Source organism: Dermochelys coriacea, chromosome 8 (assembly GCF_009764565.3).
Source record: "Dermochelys coriacea isolate rDerCor1 chromosome 8, rDerCor1.pri.v4, whole genome shotgun sequence".
Taxonomy (NCBI): Eukaryota; Metazoa; Chordata; order Testudines; family Dermochelyidae; genus Dermochelys; species Dermochelys coriacea.
Window position 1 is genome coordinate 37807900 of NC_050075.1, and position 13429 is coordinate 37821328.

General features: G+C 44.2%; 1 protein-coding gene across 4 annotated transcripts in view; it reads left to right on the forward strand.

The window, feature by feature from the left end:
• LOC119859699 (protocadherin alpha-C2-like) overlaps positions 1 to 13429 on the forward strand; it is a 290055-nt gene that overhangs the window by 49985 nt on the left and 226641 nt on the right. The window contains exon 1 of one of the 4 annotated variants that reach the window (XM_038412121.2): positions 7687 to 10197. The exons of the other annotated variants lie outside the window; for them this stretch is intronic. Coding sequence (XP_038268049.1) covers positions 7837 to 10197 — 2361 coding nt within the window. The 5' untranslated portion in view covers positions 7687 to 7836. Of the gene's footprint in view, positions 1 to 7686; positions 10198 to 13429 lie in introns of those variants that run through there. 4 annotated transcript variants of the gene reach the window in all.

Below are 13429 nucleotides of genomic sequence, written 5' to 3' on the forward strand. Positions count from 1 at the left end.
ATCCACAGTACCGTGGCAAGCATCGACATTCCGAGCAGTGCACTGTAGGTAGCTATCCCACAGTTCCCGCAGTCCCCACTGCCCATTGGAATTCTAGGCTAAGCTCCTAATGCCTGATGGGGCCAAAAATTAGTCGGGGGTGGTTATGGGTAAACGTCATCAGTCAACCCTCCCTCCTTCCATGAAAGCAATGGCAGACAATCATTTTGCACTCTTTTCCCTGGATTGCCCAAGCAGACGCCATAGGACGGCAAGCATGGAGCCCATTCAGCTCACCGCAGCAGTTATGACCATTGAAAACACCTTGCGCATTATCGTGCAGTTTATGCAGAACCAGAACCTGCAAAACCAGGTGACGAGGCGACGGCAGCATGGTGACGAGAGTGATGAGGACATGGACACAGATTTCTCTAAAACCATGGTCCCTGGCAATTTGGAGATCGTGGTGTTAATGGGGCAGGCTCATACCATGGAACGCTGATTCTGGGCCCTGGAAACAAGCATAGACCTGTGGGACCACATAATGTTGCAAGTTTGGGATGATTCTCAGTGGCTCCTAAACTTTCGCATGTGTAAGGGCGCTTTCATGGAACTTTGTGACTTGCTTTCCCCTGCCCTGAAGCTCAAGAATACCAAGATGAGGGCAGTCCTCGCAGTTGAGAAGCAAGTGGCCATAGCCCTGTGGAAGCTTGCAACACCTGACAGCTACCGGTCAGTTGGTAACCAATTTGGAGTGGGCAAATCTACTATGGGGTTTGCTGTGATGCAAGTAGCCAATACAATCATTGAGCTGCTGCTATCAAAGGTAGTGACTCTGGGAAATGTGCAGGTCATAGTAGATGGCTTTGCTGCAATGGGATTCCCTAACTGTGGTGGGGCTATAGACGGAACGCATATCCCTATCTTGGGACCAGACCACCAGGGCAGTCAATAGATAAACTGCAAGGGGTACTTTTCAATGGTGCTGCAAGCACTGGTGGATCACAAGGGACATTTCACCAACATTAATGTGGGATGGCCGGGAAAGTTCATGACGCTCACATCTTCAGGAATTCTGGTCTGTTTAAATGGCTGCAGGAAGGGATTTACTTCCCAGACCAGAAAATAACTGTTGGGGATGTTGAAATGCCTATAGTTATCCTTGGGGACCCAGCCTACCCCCTAATGCCATGGCTCATGAAGCCATACACAGGCACCCTGGACAGTAGTAAGGATCTATTCAACTATAGGCTGAGCAAGTGCAGAATGGTGGTAGAGTGTGCCTTTGGATGTTTAAAGGGTCACTGGCACAAGTTTACTGATTCACACAGACCTCAGCGAAACCAATATTCCCATTGTTATTGCTGCTTGTTGTGTGCTCCACAGTCTCTGTGAGAGTAAGGGGGAGACGTTTATGGTGGGGTGGGAGGTTGAGACAAATCGCCTGGCCGCTGAATATGCTCAGCCAGACACAAGGTGATTAGAAGAGCACAACAGGAAGCACTGCACATCAGAGAAGCTTTGAAAACCAGTTTCATGACTGACACTTCTGTTTGTTTCTCCTTGATGAAAACCCATCCCCTTGGTTGCTTCTAATTCCTTGTAAGACACCCACAGCTTGCTTGCAAAGGAAATAAAGTCACTATCATTTAAAAACCATTCTTTATTAATTGATTATAAAAATAGGGAGATAACTCACAAGGTAGCCCAGGTGGGGTGTGGGAGGAGGGTAGAAAGGAAGGAAAAGGCCACTTCAAAACTTGTTGAAAGACAGCCTTCTGTTGCTTGGGCTGTCCACTGGGGTGGAGTGGTTGGGTACCCGGAGCCTCCCCCCACTGAGTTCTTGGGCGTCCGGGTGAGGAGACTATGGAATTTGGGGAGGGGGGAAGGCAGTTAAACAGGGGTGGCAGCGGCACCCTGTGATCCTTCTGCCCTTCCTGAACCTCCACCAGATGCCAGAGCATGTCCATTTGATCCTGCAGTAACCCCAGCATTGCATCCTGCCTCCTCTGATCTCCTGCTGCCACCTCTCCTCATGTTCATTGGCTGCTTTCCTTTACTGTGCTACTGTGTCCCTCCACACATTCTGCTGAGCTCTGTCAGTGCCAGACGACTGCATGAGCTCAGAAAATATCTCATGGCATGTGCGGTTTTTTTTGCCGCCTTATCTGAGATAGCCTTTGGGATAGAGGAGGGAGGCTTGAAACATTTGCAGCTGATGGAGGAAAAAAAAAGGGAGTGAAGTATTTAAAAAGATACATTTTACAGAACAATGGCTATACTCTTTCACGGTGAACAACACTATTCACATTACATAGCACATGTGATTTTTGTACAAGGTCACATTTTGCATCTTATATTGAGTGACTGAGGCTTTGGTGTTAGAGATCACACATGCAGTGCTGGGCAACAGAATTAATCTTGCAGGTGGCCATGGTAAGCCATAGTCTTTTGACTTCTGCAACCTTCATAACAGCAGCGCCCTCCTTTCCCATACCAAGCAAAGCCCGTTGAGTTGGTCAATTAGTGCTGTGGTTTTCCTGTTAATGTGCAGCAGCGGAAACCAAACTAAACCTTCCACCATCCAGTTCTCTGGGATGATCACTTTACCCCTCTCCCCACCGCATGACTGGTATCAGGGAAGATCCCTGGTAGCCAAATGCGAACAGCTCAACCCCAATGCCCCTCCCCAACCCCATGTGGATAACTGCGGGGAGGATTTTTTTTCAGCCACAGGCAAACAGCCCAATAGGAACCAGCACCTCTGAATGTCCCCTTAATTAAATTCCTGTACTTCAACAGGTGACCATGAATGATAACACTCTCCTGAGAATAACACAGAGAGATAAAGAACGGATGTTGCTTGAATGCCAGCAAACACTAGGACCATATGCTGCCAGGCTTTGTTATGCAATGATACCAGATTACTTGCTACTAGCATGGCATTGTAAAGTGTCCTACCATGGAGGACGGAATAAGGCTGTTCTCCCCAGAAACCTTCTGCAAAGACTTTTAGAGTTCCTCCAGGAGAGCTTCATGGAGATCTCCCTGGAGGATTTCCGCTCCATCCCCAGACATGTTTCCAGTAGCTGTACTGGCCACGAATGCATCCCAAGTCAGCAGGGCTACTTAATCATTAAAAAATGCTTGCTTTTAAAACATGTATTATATTTTAAAAGGTACACTCACCAGAGGTCCCTTCCCCGGCTTGGTTGGGTTGGGAGGGTATTTCAGTCAGGGTGATAAAAAGATCCTGGCTGTCGGGGAGAATGGTGTGCTGTGTGCTTTCCTAAAGCTCATCCTCTTCCTCCTCATCTTCCCCATCCGCAAAATCCTCAGGCATGGCGGACAGTACCCCATCATCAGAGTCCATGGACAGGGATGGGGTAGTGGTGGCGGCCCTGTCTAGAATTGCATGCAGCTCAGCATAGAAGCAGCATGTCTGGGGCTCTGTCCGGGAGTGTCCGTTTGATTCTTTGGTTTTCTGGTACACTTGTCTGAGCTCCTTAAGTTTCATGCAACACTTTGTTGTGTCCCTGGTGTAGCCTCTGTCCCTCATGGCCTCGGAGATTTTTTGAAATGCTTTGGCATTTCATCTTTTGGAACGTAATTCTGATAGCACGGATTCCTCTCCCCATACAGCGATCAGATCCACTACCTCCCGTTCTGTCCATGCTGGAGCTCTTTTTCGATTCTGGGACTGCATGGTTACCTGTGCTGATGAGCTCTGCATGGTCACCTGTGCTGATGACCTTGCCTGGCCAAACAGGAAATGTGATTCAAAAGTCCCCGGGGCTTTTCCTGTACACATGGCCAGTGTATTCGAGTTCAAAGTGCTGTCCAGAGCGGTCACAATGAGGCACTGTGGGATAGCTCCCAGAGGCCAATGCCTTCGAATTGCATCCTCACTAACCCTAATTTGAAACAGCAATGTCGATTTGTTCGCTCATCCCCTCATCAGGGAGGAGTACAGAAATCGGTTTTAAGAGCCCTTTATGTTGAAAAAAATGGCTTCTTTGTGTGGACAGGTGCAGGGTTAATTTGATTTAACACTGCTAAATTTGACATAAACTCGTAGTGTAGACCAGTTAGAAAGCTTTTCCTAATATGTAACTTGCTTCTTCCTCTGTATGTACCAGGCCAGTAAACCCCCAGAGAAGGCAATTAGATTAGTTTGGCATGATTTGTTCTTTACAAATCCATGCTGGCCATTTCATCCTCCCCGTGCTTACAAATTCACTGTTTAATAGTTTGTTCCAGTATCTTTCCAGGTATTGCAGTTAGGCAGATTTATCTAAATTCCCTGGTCCCCTTTGTTCCCCACTTTAAAGATAGGTACTATGTTTGCACTCCTTCAGTCTTCTGGGAACTCACCAGTCCTCTACTTCTCAATGATAATTGCTAATGGTTCCAAGATTGCTTCAGCTGGTTCCTTAAGTACCCTAGGATGAATTTCATCAGGCCTTGCCAACTTGAATTACCTACGGTATCTAAATATTCTTTAACCTTTTATTTCCCCTATTTTGGCTTTCATTTCTCAAATTATTTTTTTGCTGGTCAGTCTCATTTTAAACACTGAATTTTAGGGATTGATTTTTGAACATGAGTCATTGATCTCATGCTTGCCACCCAAGAAGGAAATTGCAAATAAGCAGAGATTTCATTTTAACTATAGAGTCCATGGATTACAGGAATGATCACCCTTTTTTCTACTTGATAGTAAACAAGAAGAAAATCGAATTATAGGAATGGATAGATATTAATATGAATGTTCTGTTTCCCTTTTATTTTACCGTAGGTAAATTTATTCAGTAGGTTTTCCCGTCATTGTAACATTTAGGTTATTTACAAAATACGCAGTAATTACTGAGAACCAAAATAATGTAAGCAGAACAATCAGTGTAAGCAGAACAATCTGATATTGAAGGAAACAAAATAAATATCGTCAGTGCAGATGCATCTACCAGAGAATCTCTGACATTTAAATTGCGTCGTTTATTTCGCTGCTATGGTCTAGGAAAGCGCAATTTAGAAATTCTGTTTTACAGAAATAAATAAAGTCTAATAGAAATTGGCTCTAAATTAAACTGGGGTTGTAAATGCATTGTAACATAGCAGTCACAACTTCTAAGAGGAACTTGACTGAGAGCATCCAAGCTACTAATGGAAGGAACACGCCTAGTTCTAGACTAATGCTCGTTTCTGGGTTGTATCCACAACAGAAAATAATATCTGGGGTAAGCAGTGATTTACTTTTAGAATATGTATTAACTCTAAGCTAAATCAGCGAATAACGACTTCCCACCCGTACACCCCAGAATGGAGTCTTGTATACATGACGGCTTCTTCGACATAGTAGAATTCCTTGCATATTATGGAAGACACTTTCCCTCTCATCTTGACACACACAATCAGCTGTCAGTTAAGCAAGTTTGCGCAAACCCTTGCGAGAGCGTAATGTATTCAAGACATCCCCATACCAGCAATATTTTAGAGAAAATATAATTTTTAATGGTCGTGGGAATAGGAAAATAACCAACGCACGAGACTGAACGAAGATTTTCTCAAAGTGACCTCCTCCGAAGCTGTGTCCTGCACAGGGGCGCTGATACAGAAATAGTATTGAGGAAATGGGAATCAGATCAGATCTCCAATTGTTAGAGAAACTGGGATTTCCACAGCTAAGGACTCCCGTGGTCCTCTGAACGGAGGGAGCAATTCCCAAAGAATAAAAGGGATGAGAGAAAGCGGTTCTTGTGAAGAAAAGAGTTATGTGTGCCAGAAAATGGCCAGAGGGATTTGGAAGGGATTCTCATTGGATCCTCTACTGCTTTCAAGAACCACGAAGAAGCATTGCAGGAAATAGTTAACTGTAAAAGTAACCACTGGTGCTTTCTGATTTGGGGACGTGGGGAGAAGGAGATTCCGATCTTTCCAGACTCTAGGACTAGGACACAAACAGGAAGGAATTAAGACATTTTTTTTTTAAAAAAAGAAAACAGTTTCCTGTTTCCACACTACGAGTCATCAGCGAGAGGAAAAACAAAATGAAACATTTTTTTAGACTTCATTCCATTAACATATGTTTGGAAATGGTAAAAAAAAATTTAATTAAGTTAATGGCCGCTGAACTTTGGAGTCTGAATTCAGGTAATATATTTACATAGGAACGCGCAAGCCACAGATATTATGGTGATATATATACGATAAAATGCAGAACTATGTGGTAAATACATTTCTCTGTGACCACTTCAGATGTTTTCTGCGCGCTCAGTCACGGCTGATGAAATTATTTTGCAACTGGGGAGTCATGAGACCATCTCAAATTGTTGATGATAAAAATCCTTATACTACATCACACCATCACATACACATATGTCATTTGTTGAGGGAGATGACTGACTCAATACAGATTCAGAATCTAGGTATCCGAATGTGAAAATAACCTCCCTTAATTGTACTATGTGTGTGATGAGTGTGTGTGGTTTTCTGTATAAATGATTTTCACTTTGCATGCACTTCAATATCTCTTGATGCGATCACTTACAGAAAGTTAGAAATGGAAATGTTGCCTAAACATTTTGCAAAGCAACTTTTAAAAGCACAGAGTAACGGAAAACAGATAAACCAGCCAAAGGAGAAAACAGAAGAAAAGCAATATATGAGATATTAAAGCAGATAACTTCAATTCAAACTACTTCTTTCTCCTTTCTTAAGGCCTCCTGCTGTTCATCTCACATGATTTATGCTGTGACTTTTGTTCTTTGTACAACAAAACTAATAAACAAACCAGAAGGGCATAGTTAAATCTCAAATAAAAGTATCTACTAAATACATAAACATGTAACTCCTAACTACATACATACCGCTTCTCTGGCTGTTTTCTAGCAGTTTCTCAAAATATAGAACACAGTAAGCTCCTCTAGAGGGTTCAAAACTATTTTAAGGGATACTACCCTATTCATATAGATTATAATTTGTAACTGAAGAGATATTCTATCATTCAGAGCCACAGTGAAACACCTGACCTGCCTACAGAGCTCCATATTATTGCCGTCCTTAGAGAAACTTTGAGGCCATTTTTCCTGTCCCTTTCGTTGACCCCATTGCTAAAAAAATTCTCTTCTAGCTTTACATAAGTTAGATGATTACACCTAGTTATGTATTATCTTTACATATGTCTAGTGGGCTCACTACAACTTGATAACGAGTAGATTGTATTTTCTACGTTTTCTGAAAGTTAGAGTTTTATAAGATAGAAAACATATTCCAATAAAACTTTATTAATTTCCTAGATGCATTTATTAAGAAATGAAAACTTCTAAATCGCACATCATATGTTCTCACATTATAACCTAAAATATCAAGTCAGTCAGTCAATCAGACAAACCCCAGCTGTTTCTAGACACCCTTATTTTAAATAGCTATTTAATGTCTTCATATATAAATATTTTACTTGAATACAATTTTCCATAATATTAGATAAGATCACCTTATGCAAGAACTGCATTTGAAGACTGAGACACAACTGTAACCAGTGCCCATGCGGACAGAGAATAAAAATATTAACGAATAACTATGAAGAAAAATAGTGTGGTATTGCATTTATAACTTCAGTCACAAGGTGTCGCTCTCTACTTAAAAAGGCATTTCCTTCAACAGGGAAAAACACAGCGCCCTGCTGATTTAGAGCAGTCTGAATAAAGCTCAAGAAGATGGCGGAATAATACTGGAGGAAAAGGGACTGAATATAAAGCATTCAATTATGATATTTTGGCACATATTTAAAATAATGGTCTGCATTTGCGAGACATAAAGCAGTAACATTTTACAAAGAAGAAGCATCCTACGTCCGCGATGGCTCTTCTGCGGCGAGACTCCCTGGTACCCGGGCAGCTGCTGCGGCTGGTTCTGCTACACACGGCCTGGGAGGTGGGCAGCGGCCAGGTCCGCTATTCCCTGCCGGAGGAATCCAAACACGGCACCTTTGTGGGCCGCCTGGCCCAGGACCTGGGGCTGGAGGTGTCGGAGCTGGTGTCTCGGATGTTCCGGATGGTCTCCAAAGGCAGGGGAGACTATTTTGAGGTAAATTTGCAGAGCGGCGTTTTGTTTGTTAATTCGCGAGTAGACAGGGAAGAGGTGTGCGGCCAGAGCCCCCTGTGCGCCATTGACCTGGAGGTGATAGTGGACAAACCCCTGAGGATATTTCACGTGGAAGTGGAGATACAGGATATAAATGACAACGCTCCTGTGTTCCCTGTGAATGAGCAAAAGCTGAGTATAGCAGAATCACTAACGCTTCCAGGTTCGCGTTTCCCACTAGAGGGCGCGTCGGACGCAGATACTGGTACAAACTCTCTGCTGACCTATAAACTCAGCCCAAGCGAACATTTCACTCTAGATGTCACAACTAACGACGACCAAATCAAATCTGCAGAGCTTGTGTTAAAGAAATCTTTGGACAGAGAGGAAACCCCTGTATATCGTTTATTACTCACCGCCACTGATGGGGGCAAACCGGAGCTCACAGGCACAGTTCAGCTGATGATCACGGTGTTGGATGTGAATGATAACGCTCCTGTGTTTAATCAGTCAGTTTATAAGATCCAAATGCTAGAAGGTTCGGCTAATGGGACATTAGTCATCAAACTTAATGCCACAGACTTGGATGAAGGTATTTATAAGGATATTACATATGCCTTTAGCAGTCTTGTTCCTCCCCATGTTAAGGACACGTTTAAAATATGTGAATATTCTGGTGAAATCAGGGTTAAAGGGAAAATGGATTTCGAATACATTAACTTATACGAAATTCAAGTTTCGGCCAAGGATAAAGGGAATCCCCCACTGGCTGGACACTGCAAAGTTGTGGTGGAAGTTTTAGACATGAACGACAACGCTCCTGAAATAACCATCTCTTCTCAATCTTTGCCGGTGCCGGAGGACGCTCCGCCGGGGACTGTGGTGGCTCTTATTAGCGTGTCTGACCGGGACTCGGGAGACAACGGCAAAGTCACCTGCTCCATCCCCCCGGACCTGCCCTTTCAGCTCGTCTCCACCTTTAAGAATTATCACTCGCTGGTGCTGGCGGAGGCCGTGGATCGGGAGCGAGTGTCTGAATATAAGATCCTGGTGAGAGCCAGAGACGAAGGGGCCCCGTCTCTCTCGGCCAGCAGCAGCATTTTGGTGCCGATCGCGGATGTGAACGATAACGCGCCTGCTTTCCCTCAGCCCGTGTACACGGTGTTTGTGAAGGAAAACAACCCTCCCGGGGCCCATCTCTTGAGCGTGTCGGCGTCGGACCCGGACCTGCGGGAAAACGGCTTTGTGAGCTACGGGGTGGTGGAGCGAAGTGTGGGAGAGCAGCAGCCCCTGTCCAGCTACATCTCGGTGCAGTCGGAGAGCGGGCACATCTATGGCCTGCAGCCCTTTGACTACGAGGAGCTGCAAGTGCTGCAGTTCCAGGTGAGCGCGAGGGACGCCGGGTTCCCCTCCTTGTGCGGGAACGTGACTGTGCAGCTCTTTGTCCTGGATGCAAATGACAACGCGCCCGCAGTGTCCCCGCCTGGCTCCGGCCGCGGGTCGCCAGGGCCCGAGCTGGTTCCGCTGTCGGCCGGCGCAGGGCACGTGGTGGGCAAGGTGCGAGCGGTGGATGCGGATTCCGGCTACAACGCGTGGCTTCGCTACGAAGTGCAGGAGCCCAGGGCTGCGGGGCCTTTCCGGGTGGGTGTGTACAGCGGGGAGATCAGCACCACGCGGGCCTTGGAGGAGGCGGACGGCCCCAGCCAGAGACTCGTGATCCTGGTGAAGGACCATGGGGAGCCGGCGCTGTCAGCGACAGCCACGGTGAGCCTGTCCCTGGTGGAGAGTCCCCAGGCTGTGAAATGGGACTCGAGGCAAAGGGTCGGGAGCGAAGGGCCCTTGGTTGACATGAACGTGTCTTTAGTGATCGCCATTTGCTCGGTGTCCGGGCTGTTTGTGCTGGTGATTGTCGTGTACGTTGGCCTGAGATGCCACCCGGGTCGGGAAGTGATGTGCGGTCCTGGGAAAGCCACGGTGGTGTGCTCGAGCGAAGTGGGGAGTTGGTCCTATTCCCAGCGCCAGAGCCGGAACCTGTGTGTCGGGGAAGGCACCGCCAGGAATGACCTGATGATTTTCAGCCCCAACTTCTCTAACACTGCAGAGAATGGTGAGCACGAGAAACTACAGGGAGCACAGGTGAGTCTGATGTATCTGCATGTGGAATTTTTCTTACAATATGTCTATATAATTGTGGTTAGAGTTCCATATGGAATTTGTTTCGTCTGTAGAATAACGTCATTTACCATCTAATTAATAATTTCTTCATATAGTGGTTCTTCATGTAGGGTATACTCTGGACAGCTGTGTAAGGTGAGAACACGTGTGACTGTTTTATCTGGTATCCATTTGCCGTATTTCAAAATATTTTGAGACCAAGTGTAAAGGGCCAACAGTTTTCGAGATACTGTTTGAATGAACATAGTACACGTGTTTGTAAAATTCAGATAATGAGGCTTTAAATATTAACTGAAAGCATGGAGATCATTTCTCTGAATAAGTTGTTTAAGATAAAGATATCCACTTTTTCTCATTGTACTCCAGTCTTCAAGAACATGCAGGCGACCTAATATTTCGTGTTCTATGAAATAATGGGAGTAAATAAATGCTATGTTTCTGTCAAGCTATCTCTGCTTGGAAAGATTTAATTTAGTGCTGTAGGGTCAGCATCAAGGCATGAAGTTCCCTACCATGGAACCTGTTCAACATGGAAGAAATTGACACAAAGGGAGATAAATTCCGTGTTGAAGTGTGCGGCAGACATTACTACAGGGATATTGTAATGTGGGGTTATTTATGTATATATATACTTTCAAGATTATAGACAAAACTTTTAACTAAACGATATTTTGTAAGCAGAAGGATAAATCACGTGCAATATTTGGTCAAGTGTGATGCCAGCCTGTTCTTTGGCCAATTAATATTTTAATAATAATTTGGTGGAACCCTCTTCTCTTAAAAAAATGTTCCATCAAAATCAATATAGCCTCAGAGTATCCATTAGCAGAAATATGATATCACTCTTTAGCTGTGTCTCAGCCTTGAAAGAGCATTCCTTTTTCTCCTCATTGGTGGCCCTTTGTACACCTGTTATTTACTGTTTTCCATTCCATCAGTCTTCTCTCTTGCGTTTGCAGTAGAGGCATTTTTACATTTCCCATATTACAATTCTACCAAATTATCAGCATGTATTTATCAGCGTTATCAGCATCTTTTATATTTGCTTTTAGGGCTAGATTGTGACACTTTCACATGTATCTTCCTCCGCAATTAGTTCCATTTAGTTTAATGAGACTTGGCGCCAAGGGCTATTCAAAGTGAGTAAAGTTACCACAATCTAGCCTGTGTTGATGTCACTGATATTGGAAATATAATAACTGTTGTTGAACGAAGAGCAACTGAAAACATTTTAATGGAAAATGTGATGGTGCTAATAAACTATCTGGGTGTTGGAAGCCAGTTTTAAATCTTCGGTTTTGTCATCAGGAATTTAAAACTTGCCCGTCTTATCTCTAAAAGTGGACCCCGCTTGCTTTACTCCGGCTAGTGTTTTCTTTGACTTCACTGAAAATAGGAATTGCTGCTAGACAAAAATGCCTGAAATTGTTGGAAAAGGGTTGTTACAAGGAATACGACCCAGCAATTCAGATGAAAATGCAAATGGAGAGGTGCTTTACTAATAATGTTCCATTTTATCCGAACCGGCTTTTACTTTCTAACCCCAAACAATTAGAATTTCTTGTTTCCGGTTTTCTCTGTGAATGTCTCACAGAGGGGCAGTGTAGAATGAGAAACTTTTCACCATAGCCAAAAAAGGAGAGATTTTACTAGGATCTAGGAGTCTTGTCCTTTCCGCCAAGGTCGGAAAAATACTGACTGATTTGAGTGCAGTGTTTTAAAGATGTGATGGGGAATATAAATGTGATAAAATGCTGGGCTTCTCAGCAATAGGGACACCCATGGGAAAACACATTGTAGTATCAGATCGTGTTCGTCTGTATCAGCAAAAAAAACAAAGAGAACTTGTGGCACCTTAGAGACTAACAAATCTATTCTTTACACTGTAGTATGTGTGTCCAGTGATATGGAAAATGGAAACACTAAAATGGAAGAGGGTTTCTGACTGAATTTATTTTCAGTAGAGGATAGATTGGGGGAGGAGTGTAAGGGATGCTGGTAGTACTGTTCCAAGCTCTGCCACAGAAAATAAACTCCACCCTTGTGAGTAGCCAGAATGAGGCACCTCATAGGAAATTTGTGGTCCTCTGTGATCCCTTGAGGTGAAGGATGATCTCTTTCATGGGTTTTATTCTTTATGGATCCTTTGCTGACTGATGAGTCCGATCTTTGAGCAGCAGGCTCCTTGGCAGATGTTGCAGATGGTGTTGGAAGTCAAAGTTGGGACATGATTGCTGCATGTCAGTTGTCTTTTCTTTCTTCTCTGGCATTTTTCTGTGACCAGGGCAAGGTTATTTTCCTCAAAAGTGGATGTTTCTTCTCTGATAAGTCTTTGCCAGTTATCCCTATCCTGGGCTACTGTCTCCCAGTGTGTGGTGTTGATGCCACATCTCTTGATGTTTATCTTGAGGGTGTCTTTAAAGCATTTCTTTTGTCCTCCCCATTTCTTTTCTTCTTTGGTGAGATGGATATACAAGAATTGATTTGGTAAGCATACATGAGACATGCGCACACAGTGCCCACTCCACCTCAGCTGGTGCTGGATAATCAGGGCCTCTACATTGAAGATGTCAGCCTCTGTGAGGACACTGACATTACTGCAGCCATCCTTCCACTTTATGTTGAGGATCTTTCAAAGAAAGTGCTGGTACTGGCATTCCAGGTTTTTCAGGCATTTTCTGTAGGTCACTCAAGTCTCCCAGCCATAGAGGAGAGTTGGGATTACCACTGCTTTATAAACTAAAAGTCTAGTATGTGTTCTGATGTCATGATTGTTGAATGCCCAGTGAGACAGTCTGCCAAAGGCAAGGCTGGCACAGTGGATTCTGTGTGGAATATTGATGTCTATGTCTGCCCTCTGTGAAAGATGGCTGCAAAGATAGGTAAAGTATTCTACATTTTCTAGTTCTTCTCTGTTAGTGTAGATCTTCTTTGCTGGGTCTTATGATTGACTGGGAGCTGGCTGGTGGAGAACTTCTGTTTTGCTGATGTTCACAATTAGCCCTAGGATTTTGTAAGCTTCAGAGAAGCAATTAAGGGATGTTTGTAGATCCTCCTTTGGGTGTGCAACTACAGCACAATCATCGGCATATTGGAGTTCAGTTATTATTGCTGATATTACTTTAGTTCTGGTACAGAGAGGAGAAAGGTTGAAGAGGTTGCCATCAGTCTGATATTGGATGCCAATGCCCTG